Below are 20,368 nucleotides of genomic sequence, written 5' to 3' on the forward strand. Positions count from 1 at the left end.
GAGTACCCAATTCATTTTTTCCAATTAAGGGGCAATTTAGCTTGGCCAATCCACCTACCCTGCCCATCTTTTGGTTGTGGGAGTGAAACCCATGCAGACCTGGGGCGAATGTGCAAACTCCACATGGACAGTGACCCAGAGCCGGGATCGAACCTGGGACCTCGACTGTGAGGCAGCAGTGCTAACCATTGTGCCACCGTGCTGCCCTACTATCCTGATAACTTTGATATTTCTGCAGTCCTCCAGTTCTGACTGCGCGCACATTTCTGATTTTCAACCATTGGGGCTGTGCCTTCTTCAGCTGCCCAAGCTCTGAACTTCCTTCACTCTACTTACTCTCCTTTTAAGATTTTTTAAAAATCTATATTTTTGAGCAGGCTTTTGGTCATCTACCTGTGTATCTTATTGTGATTTAATGTCAGATTATCTTTGATAACAATTATTTGACATTTTACCCTATTAATTGTGTTATACAAGTGTGCAAAGTACAAATTGAATTGTTAGCATGCGCATTTAAGACAACAGTGCAATTTCTATATTGATACCCTGAAATTAAAGAAAAGGTGGTAAATTTGACCTCACTATTTAAAAACGGAGGGAGGGAGAAAACGGGAAATTCCAGACCAATTAGCATAATATCAGTAGGGAACATTTCAAGAGTCTATTATAAAGGATGTGATAACAGGACACTTAGAAAAATATCAGCGAAATTAGATAAAGCCTACATGAATTTATGAAAGGATAATCATATTTGATAAAGCTACTGAGATTCTTTCAGGACGCAACTGGTAGAATAGACGAGGGAGAACCAGTTGATGTGGTGTATTTGAATTTTCAGAAAGCTTTTGATAAAATTCCACATAAGAGGTTAGTGTACAAAATTGAAGCGGCATGAGATTGGAGGTAATATGTTGGCATGGATTGAGAACTGGTTTGTAGACAGGAAACAGAATAGGACTAAATGGGTCTTTTTTGGAGTGGAAGACAGTGGGGCAAAACAGGTTCAGTGCTCGAGCCCCAGCTATTCACAATATATATCAACCATTTGATGAGGGCATCAAATATAATATTTCCAAGCTTGCTGATGACACAAAATGGGGTGGAAATGGGAGTGGTGAGGAGGAAGTAAAGAGGTTTCAAGGCGATTTAGCCAAGTTGTGATTGGGACAAATGAATGGCAGCTGCAGTATAGTGTGGCTAATTGTGAAATCCACTTTTCGTAGGAAAAGCAGAGTATTATTTAAATTGTGATAGATTGGGAAATATTGATGTAGAAAGGGACCTAATATGCAGGTACAACAAGCAGTTAGGAAGGCAAATGTTGGCTTTTATTGCAAGATTTTAAAAATAAATTTAGAGTACCCAACATTTTTTCTCCAATTAAGGGGCAATTTAGCATGGCCAATCCACCTAACCTGCACATCTTTGGGTTGTGGGGGTGAAACATGCAAACTCCACACGGACAGTGACCCAGGGCCGGAATTCGAACCCGGGTCCTCAACAGTCCCAGTGCTAACCACTGTGCCACATGCCCCCACTTAGTGCAAGAGGATTTGCGTACAAGAGCAAGGATCTTACTACATCACCTTGCTGAGACCACATCTGGAGTATTGTGGAAAAACCAAGTTAACGTTTCTGGTCTAAATGACTCTTCTACAGTTCTGAGTTTATCCAGCATTTTCTGTTTTTATTTCTGATTTCCAACCTCTGCAGCATTTTGCTTTTATTCTGGAGTATTATGTTCATGTTTTTATTTCCTTCCCTAAGAAAGGACATACTTGCCGTATAGGGAGTGTACCAGGCTGATTCCTGGGACGGCAGGATTAATGAATGAGGAAGGTTTGGGTCGACTGGGCCTTCAGTCAGGTGAGAAAGGGGAATTAAGGTGCTCCCAGATTGGGTGCCCCCCTCCCCTCTGTCCTATCTCCAATACTCTCCTCCTAAGTGGTTCTTTGGGCTTCTGCACTTAGACTGGTGGAACTGCAGTAGTGCTCCCAGTGGTGCAGCTAGATCGGCTGGCAGCTTTCTGAAGCAGAACATCCTCCAAAGCAAGGAGTGGAGATTGTGTTCCCAGCCATTTAACACTTTATAGAGCTAAAAATGACTGTGAGGCAACTGTTATCCCTTTTGATGTTTTTGATGGTGGGGCAAGACATTTTCCCCGTGATCCTAAAGGGGGAAATTGTCCCATTTTATATTTGAAGGTTCTGAATGGTCTTTGCAAATTCATTAGTTATCCAAAAAGGATGAATAAGAAACAAAGGGTTCAATTTGTTTATTTTCCCTTTCTTTTTAATAATATTGGTGCAGTACTTGCTGTTGTGAGTGGAAGATCTGGTAAAATGATCGTTAAAATATATTAAACATATAGCAAAGGATTTGGATTTCCTTGATCTTTCTGCCAAAATGGTGATGTATGTAATAAGATTAAAATGAAAGCTGCTGTTCCTTCACCTGACCAGTAGCTATCCAAAATCACTGATTGACAATGAATAAATGTAGTCCTGGCAAATTTCCCAAGATTACAAATTGTCTTTAAAGCCTGCTAGAAACAGTTGTTTGGATCCCCGTAGAAACCAATTACTTTTAAAAGAAATTTGAACTTGCAGTTAATAACTGAATGGATGACACAACAAGTTTTAAGATGTTTATTGTAACACGCTATTGACTATTTTCATTGGTACCTTGTACTTTAAACTACAAAGCAGAACTTTTAACACAGAAAAAAACACGGACCGTTAAGCGGTCATTCAATTTTCCCAGAATTAGTCCAAAATGATTCTTAGAACCTGAGGGTTTACTTCTGATCTTTCCCTCTTCCAGCCTGAAACTGTCTTTCATGGTACAAATTTTCCTGGATACTTGGAGAAATGTTCCAGCCTTGTTTAAACACCCCACAAGTTTGGTCTTTGAAATCTGAGCGTGAGGACAGGCCTTTAGCTGTTCTCTCGGAATGTGGGCATTGCTAGTTGGGCCAGCATTTATTGTCCTGAACTGATTGACTTAATCAGAGAGCATTTAAGAGTCAACCACATTGCTGTGAATCTGGGGTCATATATAAGCCAGACCAGGTAAATTACAGATTTCCTTCCCTAAAGGACAGTTGTGAACCAGATGGGTTTTTACAACAATCAGCAATGATTTTATGGTCATCATTAGACTTCTGTATTTTTATTGAATTCAAACTTATCATCTGCTGTGATGGGATTCAAACCTGGGCTCCTAGAGCATTACCCTGAGTCTCTGGTTTACTAGTCCAATGACATACCACTATGCTATTGCTTCCCCTTGAATCCAGAAGAAGGAAAGTAACCTGATATTATAATGGCCTCCTCTGTACCCTTCCCTTCTCGAAGCTCAACACCATGGTGATGTGAATCATAAGGGCCTTGTAATCCAGATAGAGTTGCTTATTAGCTTTACTTAGGAGTCCACGTCTTTAATGTTGAACAGTTGAAAGCACAACTGTCTGTGACCCAACATTATGAACATCTTCTGTGACTTGCTGTCTAGCCATGGTAAGCACACATGCTGCTGCCATTGTTTCCCAAGTGTAAACACCTTGCACTTTCTTCCCAGTAAAACAATTTGTGTCCCCTTTAATCTGTAACAATTAATAGACTCAGGTTTTCTGTCAGGCACACTTCCGAACAAGTTATATGACCCCCTTAATTTAACACTAAATTTAAAAGTACAGTCCCAAAATCTAACAATCTTTAAACCTCATAATTGTGACACCATTTCTTAAGAAACCTTGGTTCTGCTGCAGAGGGGAGGAGTAATAAGTGTGACAGTGCAATAGTTATAGGAGATTCAATTGTAAGGGGAATAGGCAGGTGTTTCTGTGGCCGCAAACGAGACTCCAGGATGTATGTTGCCTCCCTGGTGCTAGGGTCAAGGCTGTCTCGGAGCCTTGAGGGGAGGGTGAACAGCCAGTGGTCGTGGTACACTTAGGTACAAACGACATGGGTAAAAAAAGGGATGAGGTCCGAAAAGCAGAATACAGGGAGCTAGGAAGGAAGTTAAGTATTTGGACCTCAAAGGTAGTGATCTTAGGATTACTACCAGTGCCACGTGCTAGTCAGAGTAGAAATGACAGTATATATAGGATGAATACATTGGTGAAGAGATGGTGTCAGGGGGAGGGTTTCAGACTCCTGGGGAAGGTGGGACCTGTACAAACTGGACGGGTTACACCTGGGCACAACTGGAACTGATGTCCCAGGGGGGGCTATTTGCTAGAGTGGTTGGGAATGGTTTAAACTAATATGCCAGGGGGGGTGAGAATCTACTCAAGGGGTCAGAGAAAGAGGTAGCAAGGACAAAAGCAAACGGTAGAAAAGTGAATATGAAAAGTGACAGGTGTAGAAACCAAGGACAAAATTCAAACAGGGCAGTAGAGAAAAATATTGGGAGCAAGACAAGCATTGTGAAAAAAACAAACTTAAAGGCTCTGTGCCTTATGCACGAAGCATTTGCAATAAAGTGGATGAACTAATCGCACAGATAGATATAAATGGGTATGATATAATTGGGATTACGGAGACATGGCTGCAGGGTGAACAGGGATGGGAACTGAAGGACAGGCATAGAAGAAAAGGTGGTGGCGTAGCACTGCTGGTTAAAGAGGAAATTAAAACAATAGTGAGAAAGGATATTAGCTCTGACAATGTGGAATCTGTATGGGTAGAGTTGAGAAATACCAAGGGACAAAAAACATTAGTGGGTGTCATATATAAACCCCCAAACTTCACTAGTGAAGTTGGGAATGGCATTAAATAAGAACTTAGAGATGCATGTAATACGGGAATACCTGTGATCATGGGTGATTTTAATCTTCACGTTGATTGGAACAATCAAATTAGCCACAGTGCCGTAGAGGAGGAATTCCTGGAGTGTATACGGGCTTTCTTGACCAATATGTGAGGAACCAACTAGAGATTAGGCCATCTTAGACTGGGTACTGTGTAATGAGAAGGGAATCATTGCCAATCTGGCTGTACGAGACCCCTTGGGGATGAGCGACCATAACATAATAGAATTTTTCATCAAGATGGAGAGTGCAGTAGTTGATTCGGAGACTAGGGTGCTGAATCTTAATAAAGGGAAGAATGAGGATATGAGGCGTGAGTTGGCCTTGATAGATTGGGGAGAGTTACTTAAAGGGATGACAGTGGATAGACAATGGCAAAAATTCAAGGAACGCATGGAAGAATTGCAACTGTTCATTCCTTTTTAAAAAAAAATAAAAAATTTAGTGTACCCAATTAATTTTTTCCAATTAAGGGGCAATTTAGCGTGGCCAATCCACCTACCCTGCACATCTTTGGGTTGTGGGGGAGAAACCCACACAGACACGGGGAGAATGTGCAAACTCCACACGGACAGTGACCCAAGGCCGGGATCGAACCTGGGACCTCGGCGCCGTGAAGCTGCAGTGCTAACCACTGCGCCACCGTGCTGCCCCTCAACTGTTCATTCCTGTCTGGCACAAAAGCAAAGGGGGTAAGAGGGCCAATCCATGGCTTACAAAGTAAATTAGAAATAGTATCCGATACAAGGGAGAAGCATACAGATTGGCCAAGAAAAATAATAGGATTGGGAGAAGTTTAGAATTCAGCAAAGAAGGATGGGGGGATTGATTAAGGGGAAAGTACAATACGAAAGGAAGTTTGCAGGGAACATAAAGACCAACACTAAGAGTTTCTACAGATATGTGAAGAGAAAGAGATTGGTAATGAGAAATGTAGGCTCACTACAGACAGAAACGGGGAAAAATGAATACATAATAAGTGACAAAGAAATGGCTGAGCAATTGAATTCATACTTTAGTTCTGCCTTCACAAATGAGGACACAAATCAGATCCTAGAAATGTTGGAGAATGAAAATTTTAGTGAGAGGGAAGAACTGAGGGAGTTCAACATATAGTAGAGAAATGGTGCTGGGAAAACTGATGGGATTGAAGGTGGATAAATTCCCAGGGCCTGAGAATCTGCATCCCAGAGTGCTTAAGGAGGTGGCTCTGGAAATAGTGGATGCATTGGTGGTCATCTTCCGGGATTCTATAGACTCTGGAACCTTCCCTGCAGATTGGAGGATAGCTCACGTCACTCTGATATTCAAAAAGGGAGGTAGAGAGAAAGCAGGGAATTATAGACCAGTAAGCCTAACATCAGTGGTGGGGAAAATGCTTGAATCCATTATCAAGGACTTTATAGCGAAACATTTAGAAAGCAGTGGCAGGATGAGTCAGAGTCAGCATGGATTTATGAAGGGAAAATCATGCTTGACAAATCTGTTGGAATTCCTTGAAGAGGTAATCAGTACAGTTGACAAGGGGGAGCCAGTTGATGTGGTATATTTGGACTTTCAGAAGGTATTTGACAAAGTCTTGCATAAGAGATTATTGTGCAAAATTAAAGCTCATAGGATTGGGGGAAATGTATTGTGGATAGAAAACTGGTTGGCAGAGAGGAAACAAAGAGTAGGGATTGATGGGTCCTTTTCAGATTGGCAGGCAGTAACCAGTGGGGTACCACAGAGATCGGTGCTGGGACCCCAGCTATTCACAATATATATTAATGATTTGGATGAGGGAGCAAAATGCAACATCTCAAAGTTTGCAGATGATACCAAATTCGGTGGAAGGGTGAATTGTGACGAGGATGCAAGGATCCTACAGCAAGATCTAGACAGGTTGGATGAGTGGGCAAACCAATGGCAGATGCAGTATAATTTGGATAAGTGTGAGGTTATTCATTTTGGAAGCAAAAACAGGAAGGCAGATTACTATCTGAATAGTTGTAAAATGGGAGAAGAGAGTGTGCAGGGGAACCTGGGTGTCCTTGTACACCATTTACTGAAGGTAAGCATGCAGATGCAGCAGGCGGTAAAGAAGGCTAATGGTATGTTGCATCATTGCAAGAGGTTTTGAGTACAGAAGCAGGAATGTGTTGCTGCAATTGTACAGGGCCTTGGTGAGGCCACACTTGGAGTATTGTGTGCAGTTATGGTCTCCTTCTCGGAGGAAGGATGTACTTGTTTCGAGGGAGTGGAGCAAAGGTTTACCAGACTGATTCGAGGGATGGCGGGACTGTCATATGAGGAGAGATTGACTAGGTTGGGATTGTTCTTACTGGAGTTCAGAAGAATGAGACTTATAAAATTCCAACAGAACTAGACAGTGTAGGGGTCACAGCCTGAGGATTCAGGGTAAACCATTTCGGACAGAGATAAGGAGACATTTCTTCACACAGAGTGGTAAGCCTCTGGAATTCATTACCACAGGAAGTAGTTGATGCTAAAACTTTGAATATATTCAAGAGGCGGCTGGATATAGCACTTGGGGAGAATGGGATCAAAGGCTATGGGGAGAAAGCAGGATTAGGCTATTGACTTGGATGATCAGCCATGATCATGATGAATGGCGGAGCAGGCTCGAATGGCCAAAAGGCCTCCTGCTGCTCCTATCTTCTGTGTATCTATGTACCTTTAGGGCTCACTGAATTTATCCAGTGACTTGTTTAGATGTGCAGGCTAGGACACTAAACTTAATCTCCCCCCACCCCAGACTGTTGAATTCACTGATTGTAGTTGTGCTAGTGGTCAGTTCTCCTGGGTTAGTGGCGGGTGGGAACAATTGGCTGGATTTGCAATCTTGCGACACCTGGAAGCAAGTGCTCCTATTCTTTTTTTCATAAATTTAGAGTACCCAAATCATTTTTTCCCAAAGAAGGGGCAATTTAGCGTGGCCACTCCCAACTATCGGACACATCTTTGGGTCCACGCAGACACGGGAAGAATGTGCAAACTACATGGACAGTAACCCGGGGCCGGGATCGAAACCGGGTCCTCAGCTATAATTTAATGTTAACCACTGCGCCACCGTGCAGCCCAAGTGTTTCTATTGAACCAAACAAAAACAAGGTTGCATTATTTTTTGCTGCCCCTTGCAATTTAGTAGCTTGCCAACACTCATTGTCAAGATTCATAGATGGTAATGGCCTTTCCTTTATCCTGTTGCTGACGAGATGAGGTGTGAACAAATTTGGCAGAATTTTATTTTTTCATCTCAACTGATGCACTGGAGCATTCCACATTCCTTGTAAAATACTCATTGACTGATTTAATCAAATCACACATCTAGGAGTACAGTTTTCATATGCTTCAAACTAGATTAACCAGTAATTCTAAAACTACTAAGTAATGGATTACGGGCAGCACGGTGGCGTAGTGGTTAGCATTGCTGTCTCACAGCACTGAGGTCCCAGGTTCGATCCCAGATCTAGGTCACTGACCGTGTGGAGTTTGCACATCTCCCCATTGTCTGCGTGGGTTTTGCCCCCACAACCCAGTCATTATTATTTTTCACTTCTAAAGCACTTGAGAATGTTTTTTCTACACTAAAGTTACTATCTAACTACAAATTGTTCTACTGGATATGATTAAAAGCTATAATTTAATGGAGAGATTTAGCCATTATTCTAAACCCTAACAGTAATCTGAACCCTGATGTTATATCCCAGCCTTGAAGTCACCCATTTCCAACAGTATTTGTGTGGAATCTATGTTTGTTCAGTCTAAGTCAGATTTGTTTGATGGCAGTGGCTGACATTATGTTCATAACATACTCTTATTTCCAGAATGTTTCTACAACCAATTAATAGTTGTCAAGAAAACAGAAAATGCCTGGAGATATTCAGCAAATCAGATAGCATATCTGGAGAAAGAAACAGTTTCAGAACTGGATTAAGATGTAATAGATTTTAAAGAAGAGTAGAGGCAAGAAAAGGTCTTGGAGGAAACAAGGGTATCTTTGTGGTCGGAAAGCAGAAGTGATTAAATAACAAAAGGGGTAAAAGTATTACAGCACAAGGAGTAGGAATGTGGCAATAAAAGAAACAACATCAGTCTCGAGCTGAAAATGTCAAAAGCAGGATCATTATCGGCAACTTCAGTACAAAAACATGCAGCAGAGATTATGATCTGGAATTTAACTCTGTTGAGTCTGAATGCTATGAAGTCTGACAGTGATAGGTTGAGCACCCTTATCTGAAATGCTTGGGGCTGAGTGTGTCGGATTTTGGAATATAATTTGAGGGGGCAAAACGGCCTGTCCCTGGGACCTGCGCATGTGTGGCGTGTTGGGACCTGCGCATCGCCCGGGAACCTTCCCAGAGTCTTGTGGGATTTCCCACTCGTGATGTCATGTCGGCGCTCAAAGAAAAAGTGTGGATTTTGGAAGTTCTTGAAAGTTCAGATAAGGGATGCTCGACCTGTAATAGTTTGTAACATCGTTCCTACATGTTTATCGGGGAGTAATCTGAATTTATTTCTGGGAATTTCATATATTTGAAACTATAACAAAAGTCAATTCTTAAGTAATTTGTCATTGAATCATTAAATTAGATATCTGATGTTCACTTTATACTTGGCACAGGGAATGTTCTACAGCAAATGAAAGCTAATGATCTATCAGCGTAGAAACACTGGCATTTATTTTTATGCTGATAAGTTCATAACATATTAGGAGCAGAATTAGGCCATTTGGCTCATCGAGTTTGATCCCGTCCTGCCTGTTCTCCATAACCCTTCAATCCATTACCAATTAAAAATCTGTCAAACTCCTCCTTCAATTTACTCACTGGCCCAGCATCCACCGCACTCTGGGGTAGCGAATTCCACAGATTCACAACCCTTTGAGAGAAGTAGTTTCTACTCAACTCTGTTTTAAATTTGCGACCTCTTATCCTGAGACTATGACCTTTCATTCTAGAATGCCCCACAAGAGGAAGCATCCACTCCACGTCCACTTTATACATACCTTTTATCATCTTGTATACCTCAGTTTGATCTCCCCTCATTCTTCTTGACGCAATAAGATATGGGCTTAAACTGTTCAATCTCTCTTCATACGATAAACCTCTCGTCTCTGGAATCAACCTAGTGAATCTCCTCTGAACTGCCTCCAATGCCGCCACATCTTTCCTCAAATAAGGGGACCAAAGCTGTGTACAGTATTCCAGGTATGGTCTCACCAATACCTTGTATAGTTGCAACAACATTCCCGTACCTTTATACTCTATTCCTTTAGCTATAATTACCAACATTAGAGTAATAGATGTTTACAGCATGAAAACAGGCCCTGCGGCCCAGCTTGGCCATGCCGCCCAGTTCCTATCACTAAGCTAGTCCCACTTGCGTACATTTGGCCCATATCCCTCCTTACCCGCCCTGCCCATGTAACTGTCTTAACTGTTTTTTAAAAGACAAAATTGTACCCGCCTCTACCACTGCCTCTGGCAACCCTTCCAGATGCTCACCACCCTCTGTGTGAAGAAATTCCCCCCCTGTTTTCTTGTATCTCTCACCTTAAACCTATGCCCTCTAGTTCTAGACTCCTCTACCTTTGGGAAAAGATGTTGACGATCTACCTTATCTGTATTCCTCATTATTTTATGGACCTCTACAAGGTCACACCTAAGACTCCTACGCTCCAGGGGAAAAGTTCCCAGCCTATCCAGCCTCTCCTTATAACTCAGACCATCAAGTACTGGTACCATCCTCGTAAATCTCTTCTGCACTCTTTCTAGTTTAACAATATCCTTCCTATAATAAGGTGACCCGAACTGAACGCAGTATTCCATGAATGGTCTTACCAATGTCTTGTACAACTTCAATTCCATTCACTTTCTTTATTATCTGACTTTTATTAGGTGGACAATTGACAATTAGGTGTTGCCTGAAATAAAATATTGGTATTTGGTTAATCTAATGCCGATGAATATTCCATGAATTGCTATTTAATATTGGCTTATTGTTAGATTGAGTTTGAAGCAAGATGATGTACTGTATTTTTGTTTATAGGCGAGCACACCTTCGTCTCTGTTTGGAGCGATTAAAGGAACTTATACCACTGGGATCAGAGTGTACCAGGCACACCACACTTGGTTTACTCAACAAAGCCAAAGCACATATTAAGGTAAAGCAAAATGCTCAGCTACAGTTTCTATGTCAGATGCTAATAAATTCATGTAATTTCACTTACAGTAAGTTTACTTTGGAAGTTTAAAACAAAGTTTATAAATTACATTATCAATTTTAATTATGCTACAAATCAATTATGGAATGATTCTCCAGCGGACCTATTAAGAAATTCATAAGAAAATTATTAACTATGATAAAGCCCCAATTTCTAAAGTATTTGATTAAAGTTCTGTTGATGCAAGTTAGCTCCTAATCATAGTAATGGTATTCTGCTATATTTAATGTCCACGTACAATATGCTAAGTTCATGACCTGCCTTGAGTCACTGCTGCCAACTCCTCTAGTGTTTATCTTGGTAAATCAATTCTTTGATTAACTTACTCAATAGAAACAAGTTCATCATCATCATTTATGTTTTACTCCATTGCAGAAACTTGAAGATCTGGATAGAAAGTCACTGTACCAGATTGAACATCTGGAAAGGGAACATCGTTTTTTAAAAAGGAGACTGGAACAGCTACAGGGTCTGCCAGAGAATGAGCGAATACGAATGGACAGCATAGGGTCCACTGCCTTCTCTGATCGTTCAGATTCAGAACGAGGTAGTATTTCATAGAGTTTCTGTTGCCCACAATAACTTTCTATTTTGCAGTGATGTTATGCACTGATGCATTTCATCACATCTAAAACCCACAATAACCTTGTCTGCTCATGATAATCATAATCCATTGCGTGACAAGATCATCTTGAGTCAGCTGAAGCTCATAATGAGGCTTTTTGGGACTAAGAAGGATATATTTCCAGCAATATTAAGAAACTATTGTACTTTTTGTCATGCATTTGTATTATTATGCCTATTGGCTCTTTTGTGGATGAAATGATAACGCCAAAGTGGCATGTATGTTTTGGATTTTAGATATAATTCAGCTATGTGACTTGCAATATACTGTGTTAGGAAGAGCACTAGCCTCAAGAATCTATTTTTCTTCCTGTGTATGTATGCCCAGCAGGAATTGGGATCCATTTAAAAGGGGTAGTTTTATGAAGCAATTTGGTATTGAGCATAGCTGGATTGGAAATGGGAGGACACAGGACAGGTTGGCACTGCAGTGTTTTTAGGCTTACTTTTCGCATGTTTCTGTCTAGCCAGACTCTATGCCTTGAGCACAGCCTCTAAAATTATTCCATAATGCAAAGTATAAGCTTGTTAACAACAAACCTATAAAATTATTTTACTATAACTTAAATCTCAAAAACAATTCAATGTATCTGACAGTATTACCTGATATATTGCTAATGACTTTGCCTTTGCTTGCTTCCAGAAGAGATTGAGGTGGATGTTGAGAGCACAGAGTTCTCCCATGGAGACATGGACGATATTAGCACTTCCAGCATCAGCGACCTTGACGACCACAGCAGCCTCCAAAGTGTTGGCAGCGATGAAGGCTACTCCAGCTGCAGCATAAAGCTGTCCTCATCGATATAGTCAGGATGTTTCTGAAGCTACCTGCAGATATATCTGAGGGATCACAATATGACAAGCTACTTCAGCTTTGGACTTTCGTGGAAAAATAATAGGTTAAGGACATGCACTTGTACTACAATACTAATGCACAAGGCAATTGCATTGTTTTGAGGAAAGAAATAGGACAAAGTGCATAGCATTGTGGCTACAAAGCATGACCACTATTCAGATTGTTTCTTTGTGTATTCGCAGATAATCCATTAGTGTCAATTTAGTTGGAAAATACAAGCCTTTTTTAAATATTGCACTTTTAAGCTGAAGAGCATCTTATTGTGTAGCCCAGAGTTCTGATGTGATTTGAACAATGCCAGAAAGTTTGACTTCCTGACAGATTGTTTCTAACCTGCACTTGATGGTCTTCATTTCCTTTATAAAACCTGAAGAGATTTTCTCTTTGTGGGGACCTCACCAATCAGATTGTTTAAAAATCTGTTTACTGTAAAAAAAAAATTAACTACCCGAAATAGAGATCGATGAAGAACATTTTACCAAATTGGTAAACTATGGCTGATTTTATTTGGTGTGAAAGAAACAAAAAGTGTATCTCAGTCCCTTTTGATGCTCCCAGTTTTATGAAGTTAAATCTTAGGGACTGTTTTCTCCTTTTGTTTTTATTTTTGTTTGTGCTGATGTTGTGCCTTCTAAGTTGTACATTGTGTTGTCACGAGTTAGCGTCTCTTATCTATTTGTCCCTGCATGTATTCAGAGCAGCTTAAAAGTAGTTCAATCTTAATCTTTTTTTCTTTGCCTCACTCCAACCTTGGTTCTACAGTAGATTGACCTGATTACTGTAAGCATAACCCTGACCTTTCTATCCCCTTCAGAAGCACTTGAAGCCCTCAAACCAATAAAGTTATTAAATTAGCTTTGCAGGAATAGAAACCTATAAGCTTTATATCTGTTTTAGCTGTTGACATGTGTGCACAATGTAGCATGCTGTTAATGGTATACATATAGAGAGAAGTGAAAGGTTCTATTGTTGCTATGGCAAAATCATATGTTGGTGTCAGCAATAAAAGTATTAGAAATAGATTCAGGTCTACAGCCTGCATATTTAAAGGTACATCTTGTTAAACTGAAATTTTAAAACCACTAGGTTTGATTAGGCGCAGGTTCTCTTGTGTTTGAATTTAACATTTGCCATAGCTGAAGCTCTAGACCAGCTAATTTTAAATCAGAAATATTCCAATTTTTGTTTAAAGAAGAAAAATTAGGCCACTTTTGCATTTAAAAATCTTGCTCGTTCTACTTTCTACAAGATGTGACTTGGATCTTTTGTGATCACTGCTTCAAGGCTCCTAGAGTTGAAGTGCATATCAGGAAATTGCAGGTGAATTGCACAGTGTTTCACCCATTAAAAATTTTTGACCAAAAATCGTGGGGCATACACCCATGATTTGCCAATATCTGCACTTGATGGGTGAGGGTTCTGTGCTAGAAGCCTGCACTTTTAAAATCAGTTAGTAAACAATTTGGGAAATCATCATTTCTCAAAAATAAGTACTTTTCAGTTGAACAAAACGCACTTCTATATAATCAAACAACCTTCAATTTTATGCTATTATTACAAAGTTGTTCCGTCAGGAACCAAGCACAGATCTTTCTGATGGGTGTAGCGTAGATCATTGGAAGTGATCATTTCAACATTTATTTAGATGGTTTCCAACTCCAAATGTAACTCCAAGCTATTATTGCTTTGACAACTTCAGATTAATCTTAGAGTTTTGAAATTTGGATTTAGAATATCTGAATTAGATCTAATTTTGGGCTAGTATAAGTAATTACAAAAACAATGTTGCCGAAATACATCAAATTGCACTAAAGGCAAGGCATATTATGTACTGCATGTGTTTTCTGTAGCGTTCCAAATTAAAGCCATGAAAGGAAGCCAAAAGAATTTCGGGCGGGATTTTCCTCCAGCGTGATTCTCTGTTTTGCCGGCGCCTGGGGGTTTCCCGACGGCGTGGGGCTGCCCCACAGTGGGAGCCTCATTGACCGGCCAGTGTAGCGGAGAATTACGTTGGGGCAGAAATGTGGTGGGGCGGAAAATCCAGCCCTTCACATTTGGGGAAACAGAAAAATTTTAATGGTATTTTCAGAACTAAAAATATCTAAAACAGGCAAGAATTTAATTCTGGTGCTACTCAATAACTTATTTGGGACACAATAATAGCAAAATTTGAAATTGCTACTTGGTAGTGTATATTTACTATTCTTATCAACCCTATTTGATTTAGTTAGTTATCAAGCTCTTGTGGCCAATATGCACATCTGGCAGCTTTGATGTATTTTATAGCATGCAGTTTTTTTTGTTGACTTCTTTTGCCACTTTTTTTTAAGAAGTGAGCAGAACCTGAATGTAAAACGAAAGGCAGCTTTTTACCAGAACACTCAGCTACAGAATCCTGTGACTGACTAGTGTGTTTGTGCTGATAGACCAACAGATTTCTTGTGTATGTCTGAGGTTACATTTAATGTACAGCAACTTCCACACGTCTACAACATGAGACATATCCTATAGATATTGCCTGTATCTGATTGCATTGACCAAAATCCTACAAGTCGTAGGCTTCTTTCTCTCACTTGTCAAGGTTATTTAGAAATAAACCTGGTTATCATCCAAGCTCTTTGCAGTTGAAGTTGTACAGTACCATAATCTTCTTAAAGGGTAAATTAGCCAAGACTGTCAGATTCAGTTCCTATTACTAGAGTTCTTGTTGGAAGTTTGACTTTAGTAATATGACTTAACAACTTTGAATGTTGAGCATTCAGTAATGCTGGAGCAGTTCTTTGAATTTTGTCAAAAGTCACTTTCAGTGCAGCAGTTACATGTTTTAATATGTATATTCAAATCTCTCAATAGGCCACTTAACCAGATCCAGTTACTGTGTACTCTCATAAACAACTGTTGCAACAAAATCATGGGTAACAGGAATTTTGTCTATAAAGATTTTTTTTAAATAATTCTTTTTTCCAATTAAGGGGCAATTTTAGCGTGGCCAACCCACCTACCCTACACAGTGAGACCCAAGCTGACACGAGGATAATGTGCAAACTCCACACCAACAGTCACCTGGGGCTGGGATCGAACCCGGATCCCTGGTGTCCTGATGCAGCAGTGCTAACCACTGTGTTGCTCCTTTTCTACAGTTTAGGATTTAGGCAGAAATGAACTGAAAAAAAATTATCATAGTTATAGGCGAGAACACAAAATCCAATGAATGGCATAATAGTACCAAAAAGGCCTTAAATTTAATCATTACTGTAATATGGCAAAAAGCTATTTCAGCACAGTATTATGATGCTGTAAAAGTTTGACAATATAGGAACATGTGATATCTTTCAGCAGTAACAGCCAGCAATAGTTACTTGGAAACAATTAGTATTTCCAAGTGTTTTTTTTGTGGGTTTAGTTGTACATTAGTTTTATGATGGATTAAATTGATTAGCTCAAACAAAAGTAAAAAATAAACTACTAATTGGTTAATGGTGCTAACCAGAATTTAATATTCAGTAAGTCAGCAGAGCTTTGTACTGCTATTGATCATCACCTTCTTACAAAGAAGAATCAGTTTTAGTTCAGATGATTATTTTTGACCTCCCTCTCCCCATTCTTACTGCAAGTATCTGTATTTTAAAATACAGGAACTGCCGTTGGTTTTACAGCAGCTCATTGCAACAGTTGGCCTGTGCGATTATACACTGAATTGATTACTATATCTGGTTACATTCATCCAACATACGCATTCCTGCTTGTGGAGATTGGATATCTAGTTCCGAGTGTGGGTGCAGTATTGAGTATTTTTCATTTATCGTGCCCGTCATGCTCGATAAGTTAAACTTTCAACAGGTAAAATTACATGTATATACATTTTACACCTTGACTTTTAGGACAGATCCACATGATCTTACCATTTCTGTTTATGTAATGACATCCCATGCTTTCCACTCCAATGTTATACATTGCATCTGGGAATTTATGCCAGCAGGAAACTTGCATATTATCTTAGAATCCGCAGTGATGCTTAAAAACATCTTCCAGGTTTAAGAGTGAAAATAAACACATCTTTCATTTTTGCAGAAGGGTAGCAAAAAAACTATTGAAAAATTCTAGTAACTTGATTGGTTCCCTTCCTGCATGTCTGGAAGTAAGCACAAATGCGTATACTCAGGATTGCTCTCAAATTAAACTCGGGAAGTAAACAGCACTGACACAATTCCTGAAAACTGTACCAGTCATCCAGTAGTGGAGGCTGGGTCAAATACAGTAGATATATGCTTCATGTTAACAAAATAGTCATGCATTCTCCCTTTTCATGCAAGTCCATAGTGAGGTACAGACCTTGACATTCATGTTTGGCTCCCTGCCTGGATGTGTTACATTTAATCATCTAATGTTATAGACGAGGTCACTAGTGCTCAGTGATTTCCTGCAACATTAACTATCCCATTTACAAATTCAGTAAATTGCAAGTATCAGCAATTGCTAGCCTATGATCACCTAACTAGCTTGTCATCTAACCGTTGGAAAGTCCAGAAATTACAAAACACACAATATAAATGTAAATTCTATTATTCAGAATAAAAATTAATTTTTCACACCCTCACTACAGAGCACCAAAGACAGCAGAAAAGCCCACCCAAAATGCTATCATAGAAGCCATTTTAAAATTGGTATGTTAATTCTTAATGTAAAACGGGACAGGTCCTCGAATATATCACAGTTGGCCACCAGAATACAAACTGATCAAAGCAGTATTACACTTGTGCATTTCACTGACTTGCAGGTGAAGTTTGCAAAATGAAATGAAGTACCTGGCAATTATTTAACCTCATTAATCTCAGCTCCTTAAAACTTGAGTCCATATTAGCAGCTCAAATTTTCATTGTTTATTATTCAATAACTAATTACCTAAAGTTCAGCTATATATTAAATCGTATTTGAATTCCCATTTGTTGCCTAACTTCTATGCACCGTCAACAGTTCAAATACCCAATGCTGCAGTTTCAATATTGTTTTGCCTCAGTTTGGTTGCCTTACCATTGAAATTGATCTTGAGATGCCACAGAATTCAGTGGCCCTTGGTTAAACATGATTCTTGCTACAACGTGCCAAGTTGCTTTTGACAATTTCTCCCAAAATATTATTAAGTTGAGTTTTCCTGCAGATCACTCGTTTATTTCAATCAAAACATCTAGAGACTGCCACTCACTTGCATGCTTTATTGGTGTTGGAAGAACCATTGCATGATGCTGTCCTAAATTATCCCAAACATGTCCACATGATTCTGTTCCCATCTCTCGAGATACTTAACCTACCTTCAATGGTTAGAATGTACTTTCAGTTGAGGAATAATGCATAAAGATAATTTTTATTAGGATTTACAGTAATTTCTTTCTCTACACTGATCATTGAAAATGTATTGTGACAGAAGCTATAAGGCACCTGTTTCCCCATTCCTAGTTCCTCCGTAAGTACTTTGAAATTGACAGTTCAATACTGAATAACCTGACACTTAAAATGTTGATATACACCCGACTGCAGGCTGCATTTTCTCCACCTATTAAGTTTCTAGCCATTCATTATTATTTGTATCTAACCTATACCCACTGTATATAAATTGCATTTGGAACCTATGAGACGGTGCTGTCATCAGAGTTTACACTACGCTAACGCTCTTGGTTCAAATTACCATGAACATGATTTTCAAACAAATTATTTTCATCCTGCCATTCAAAATCAAGAAATATCGCCATGTAGCACCTACAGAATTTGTCTCAAACTTGCAATATTTGCCACTGGATTTAAAACAATGAGGTAGCACTACTAGCTCTGTCTCTTGGCTTGTTGGAGCATGCACAGTTGTCAGTCATAACTTTAAAGCTTCACGGCTACAACATTCTAGAAAGTGGTACTTATTCATAAGTGACTTAAATATATATCTATGCAGAAAGAGATTTTAAGAGTGTTTGTAAACTCACTTTTAACTATAAATGGTTCCATTTCAGAAAAAGTCAGTGAAATTAAAAAGTTTAAAAATTAATCTTAAGACTAGGTGTGTACTTTAAGGTCAATGGTCTTTCCCCTACCCTAACTACATTACTGTGCCTATCCACACTAACCTGCCAACTTATTATTAAACCGATTTCACTTACCAAATCTCACGTAGCGTTTTCAAATTATATTAGCTTAACAAAATATACTTTTGGCTTTTATCTCAAGCAGTGGGTACTTATAAAGCAAGTATTGTAGTTTATACGCAGCACAGCAAAAACAGCAGCACTTGTGCATTCTAATCTACTAAAAGCATCTGGGTAGAGCTTCACCATGCTCTTCCTCTTCCTCTGCCCCACCACCTCTCTCCCAGTTAGCAACTGGGCATATTTGATTCCAAAAGCCAGCATTATTTGGCCATAAATAGAAGTACTGATCAAGTCTCACACAAGGCTGTTGTAGAATGCAGGAAGTAGTGCTCAATTCTAGATTTTAACATATTTGAGAGCAGCTCTATTCTATACAGATTTTTTAAAAATCACTTGAAATGAGTAATGGCATAACTATAATATTCATTGATGATTGAAATCAAAATGGCACTGTTGTCAGTGTGGGTGCTATTTATAATTTCAACATTTGTTTGTTCATTATTGATTACCATTTATAGCCTGAATCACATGCTGCAAGGTGTACAAAAATGAGGCTTGTAGCAAGTCTCAAGTAGAATGCATTGCAAGGGAAAAGAAGACAAATTGTCTGAGGTAGATTGTCTATTCCCAGTGTGAACACCCAACGTGCTTGTGTGTAAAGACTGAATTCATGCTGGTTTAAAAAAAATAGCACACTTGTTTCCTAAGCTACCCTGATTTTAAAAGTTGCTTTAACTGTGTAGATAAACTTCTATTATTTACCTCTTGTACAAAGCATAAAATAAAATTTCATTTTGTGAAATACTGGATTCGTTGTACCACCTGCATTGCTAAGATCTAACTGGAACAGTGACAACATGCAAGTTAACCTGCAAAGTATGTACCGTACTGTGTAAGTACGAAAAAGGAAGAGCTATCTGCATTTCAGACAAATCTTAACACTTCCTCTCCAGATCTTGGGCGGATTCTCCAACCCCCCGCCAGGTCGGAGAATCGCCGGGGGGGGGCGGCTGCCGAATTCTCCGGCGGCGGTTTTTTGTCCGGGGTGGGGATTGCGCCATGCCGGTCGGGGGTCGTTAGCAGTGAACCCCCCCCCCCCCCCCCAGCGATTCTCCGGTCCCCGATGGGCTGAGTGGCTGCTCGTTTTCGGCCACTCCCGCCGGCGTGAATTACACAAGGTCTGTACCAGCAGGACCTGGCTCTGAGAGCGGCCTGCAGAGTCCTGGGGCGGGGGATCCAGCCACAGGGAAGGGGCCCCACGGTGGCCTGGCCCGCGATCGGGGCCCACCGATCTGCAGGTGGGCCTATGGGGGCACTCTCCCTCCGCGCCGGCCTGTGTAAAGCCCCGGTGTGGAGGAGAAAACCCATGCGCACGAAGCACGGCAGCGGTTCTGGGAACATGCTGGCACTCCTGCGCATGCACCGCGGGGCCCTTCGGCGCCGGCCTAGCCCCCAAAGGTGCGGAGAATTCCGCACATTCCGGGCGGCCCGACGCCAGAGTGGTTCACACCACTCTTTGGCGCCGGTACGGCCCGCCCGCCGGATACCGGAGAATCCCGGCCCTTGTCTCTCCAATCTTCAGAATTTTTTTGTGAAAATATTTTTATTCAAGGCATTTCCACATATACAAAAAAATCAGAATAAAACTATTCAATAAACAACCACACCCCACTACTCCCTTAACGCACCCCCCCTCCCCCCCCCAGCTGACC

At 40.3% G+C, this 20,368-nt stretch overlaps 1 protein-coding gene across 2 annotated transcripts in view; it reads left to right on the forward strand.

The window, feature by feature from the left end:
* mxi1 (max interactor 1, dimerization protein) overlaps positions 1-19,460 on the forward strand; it is an 82,259-nt gene extending 62,799 nt beyond the window's left edge. For both annotated transcript variants that reach the window (XM_038822229.1, XM_038822230.1), the window contains exons 4-6: positions 10,868-10,982; positions 11,418-11,589; positions 12,310-19,460. In XM_038822229.1, the coding sequence (XP_038678157.1) occupies positions 10,868-10,982; positions 11,418-11,589; positions 12,310-12,473 (451 nt within the window). In that variant the 3' untranslated portion in view covers positions 12,474-19,460. The remainder of the gene's footprint in view (positions 1-10,867; positions 10,983-11,417; positions 11,590-12,309) is intronic.
* Positions 19,461-20,368: the final 908 nt, after the last annotated feature.

This window comes from Scyliorhinus canicula, chromosome 16 (genome assembly GCF_902713615.1).
Source record: "Scyliorhinus canicula chromosome 16, sScyCan1.1, whole genome shotgun sequence".
Classification (NCBI taxonomy): domain Eukaryota; kingdom Metazoa; phylum Chordata; class Chondrichthyes; order Carcharhiniformes; family Scyliorhinidae; genus Scyliorhinus; species Scyliorhinus canicula.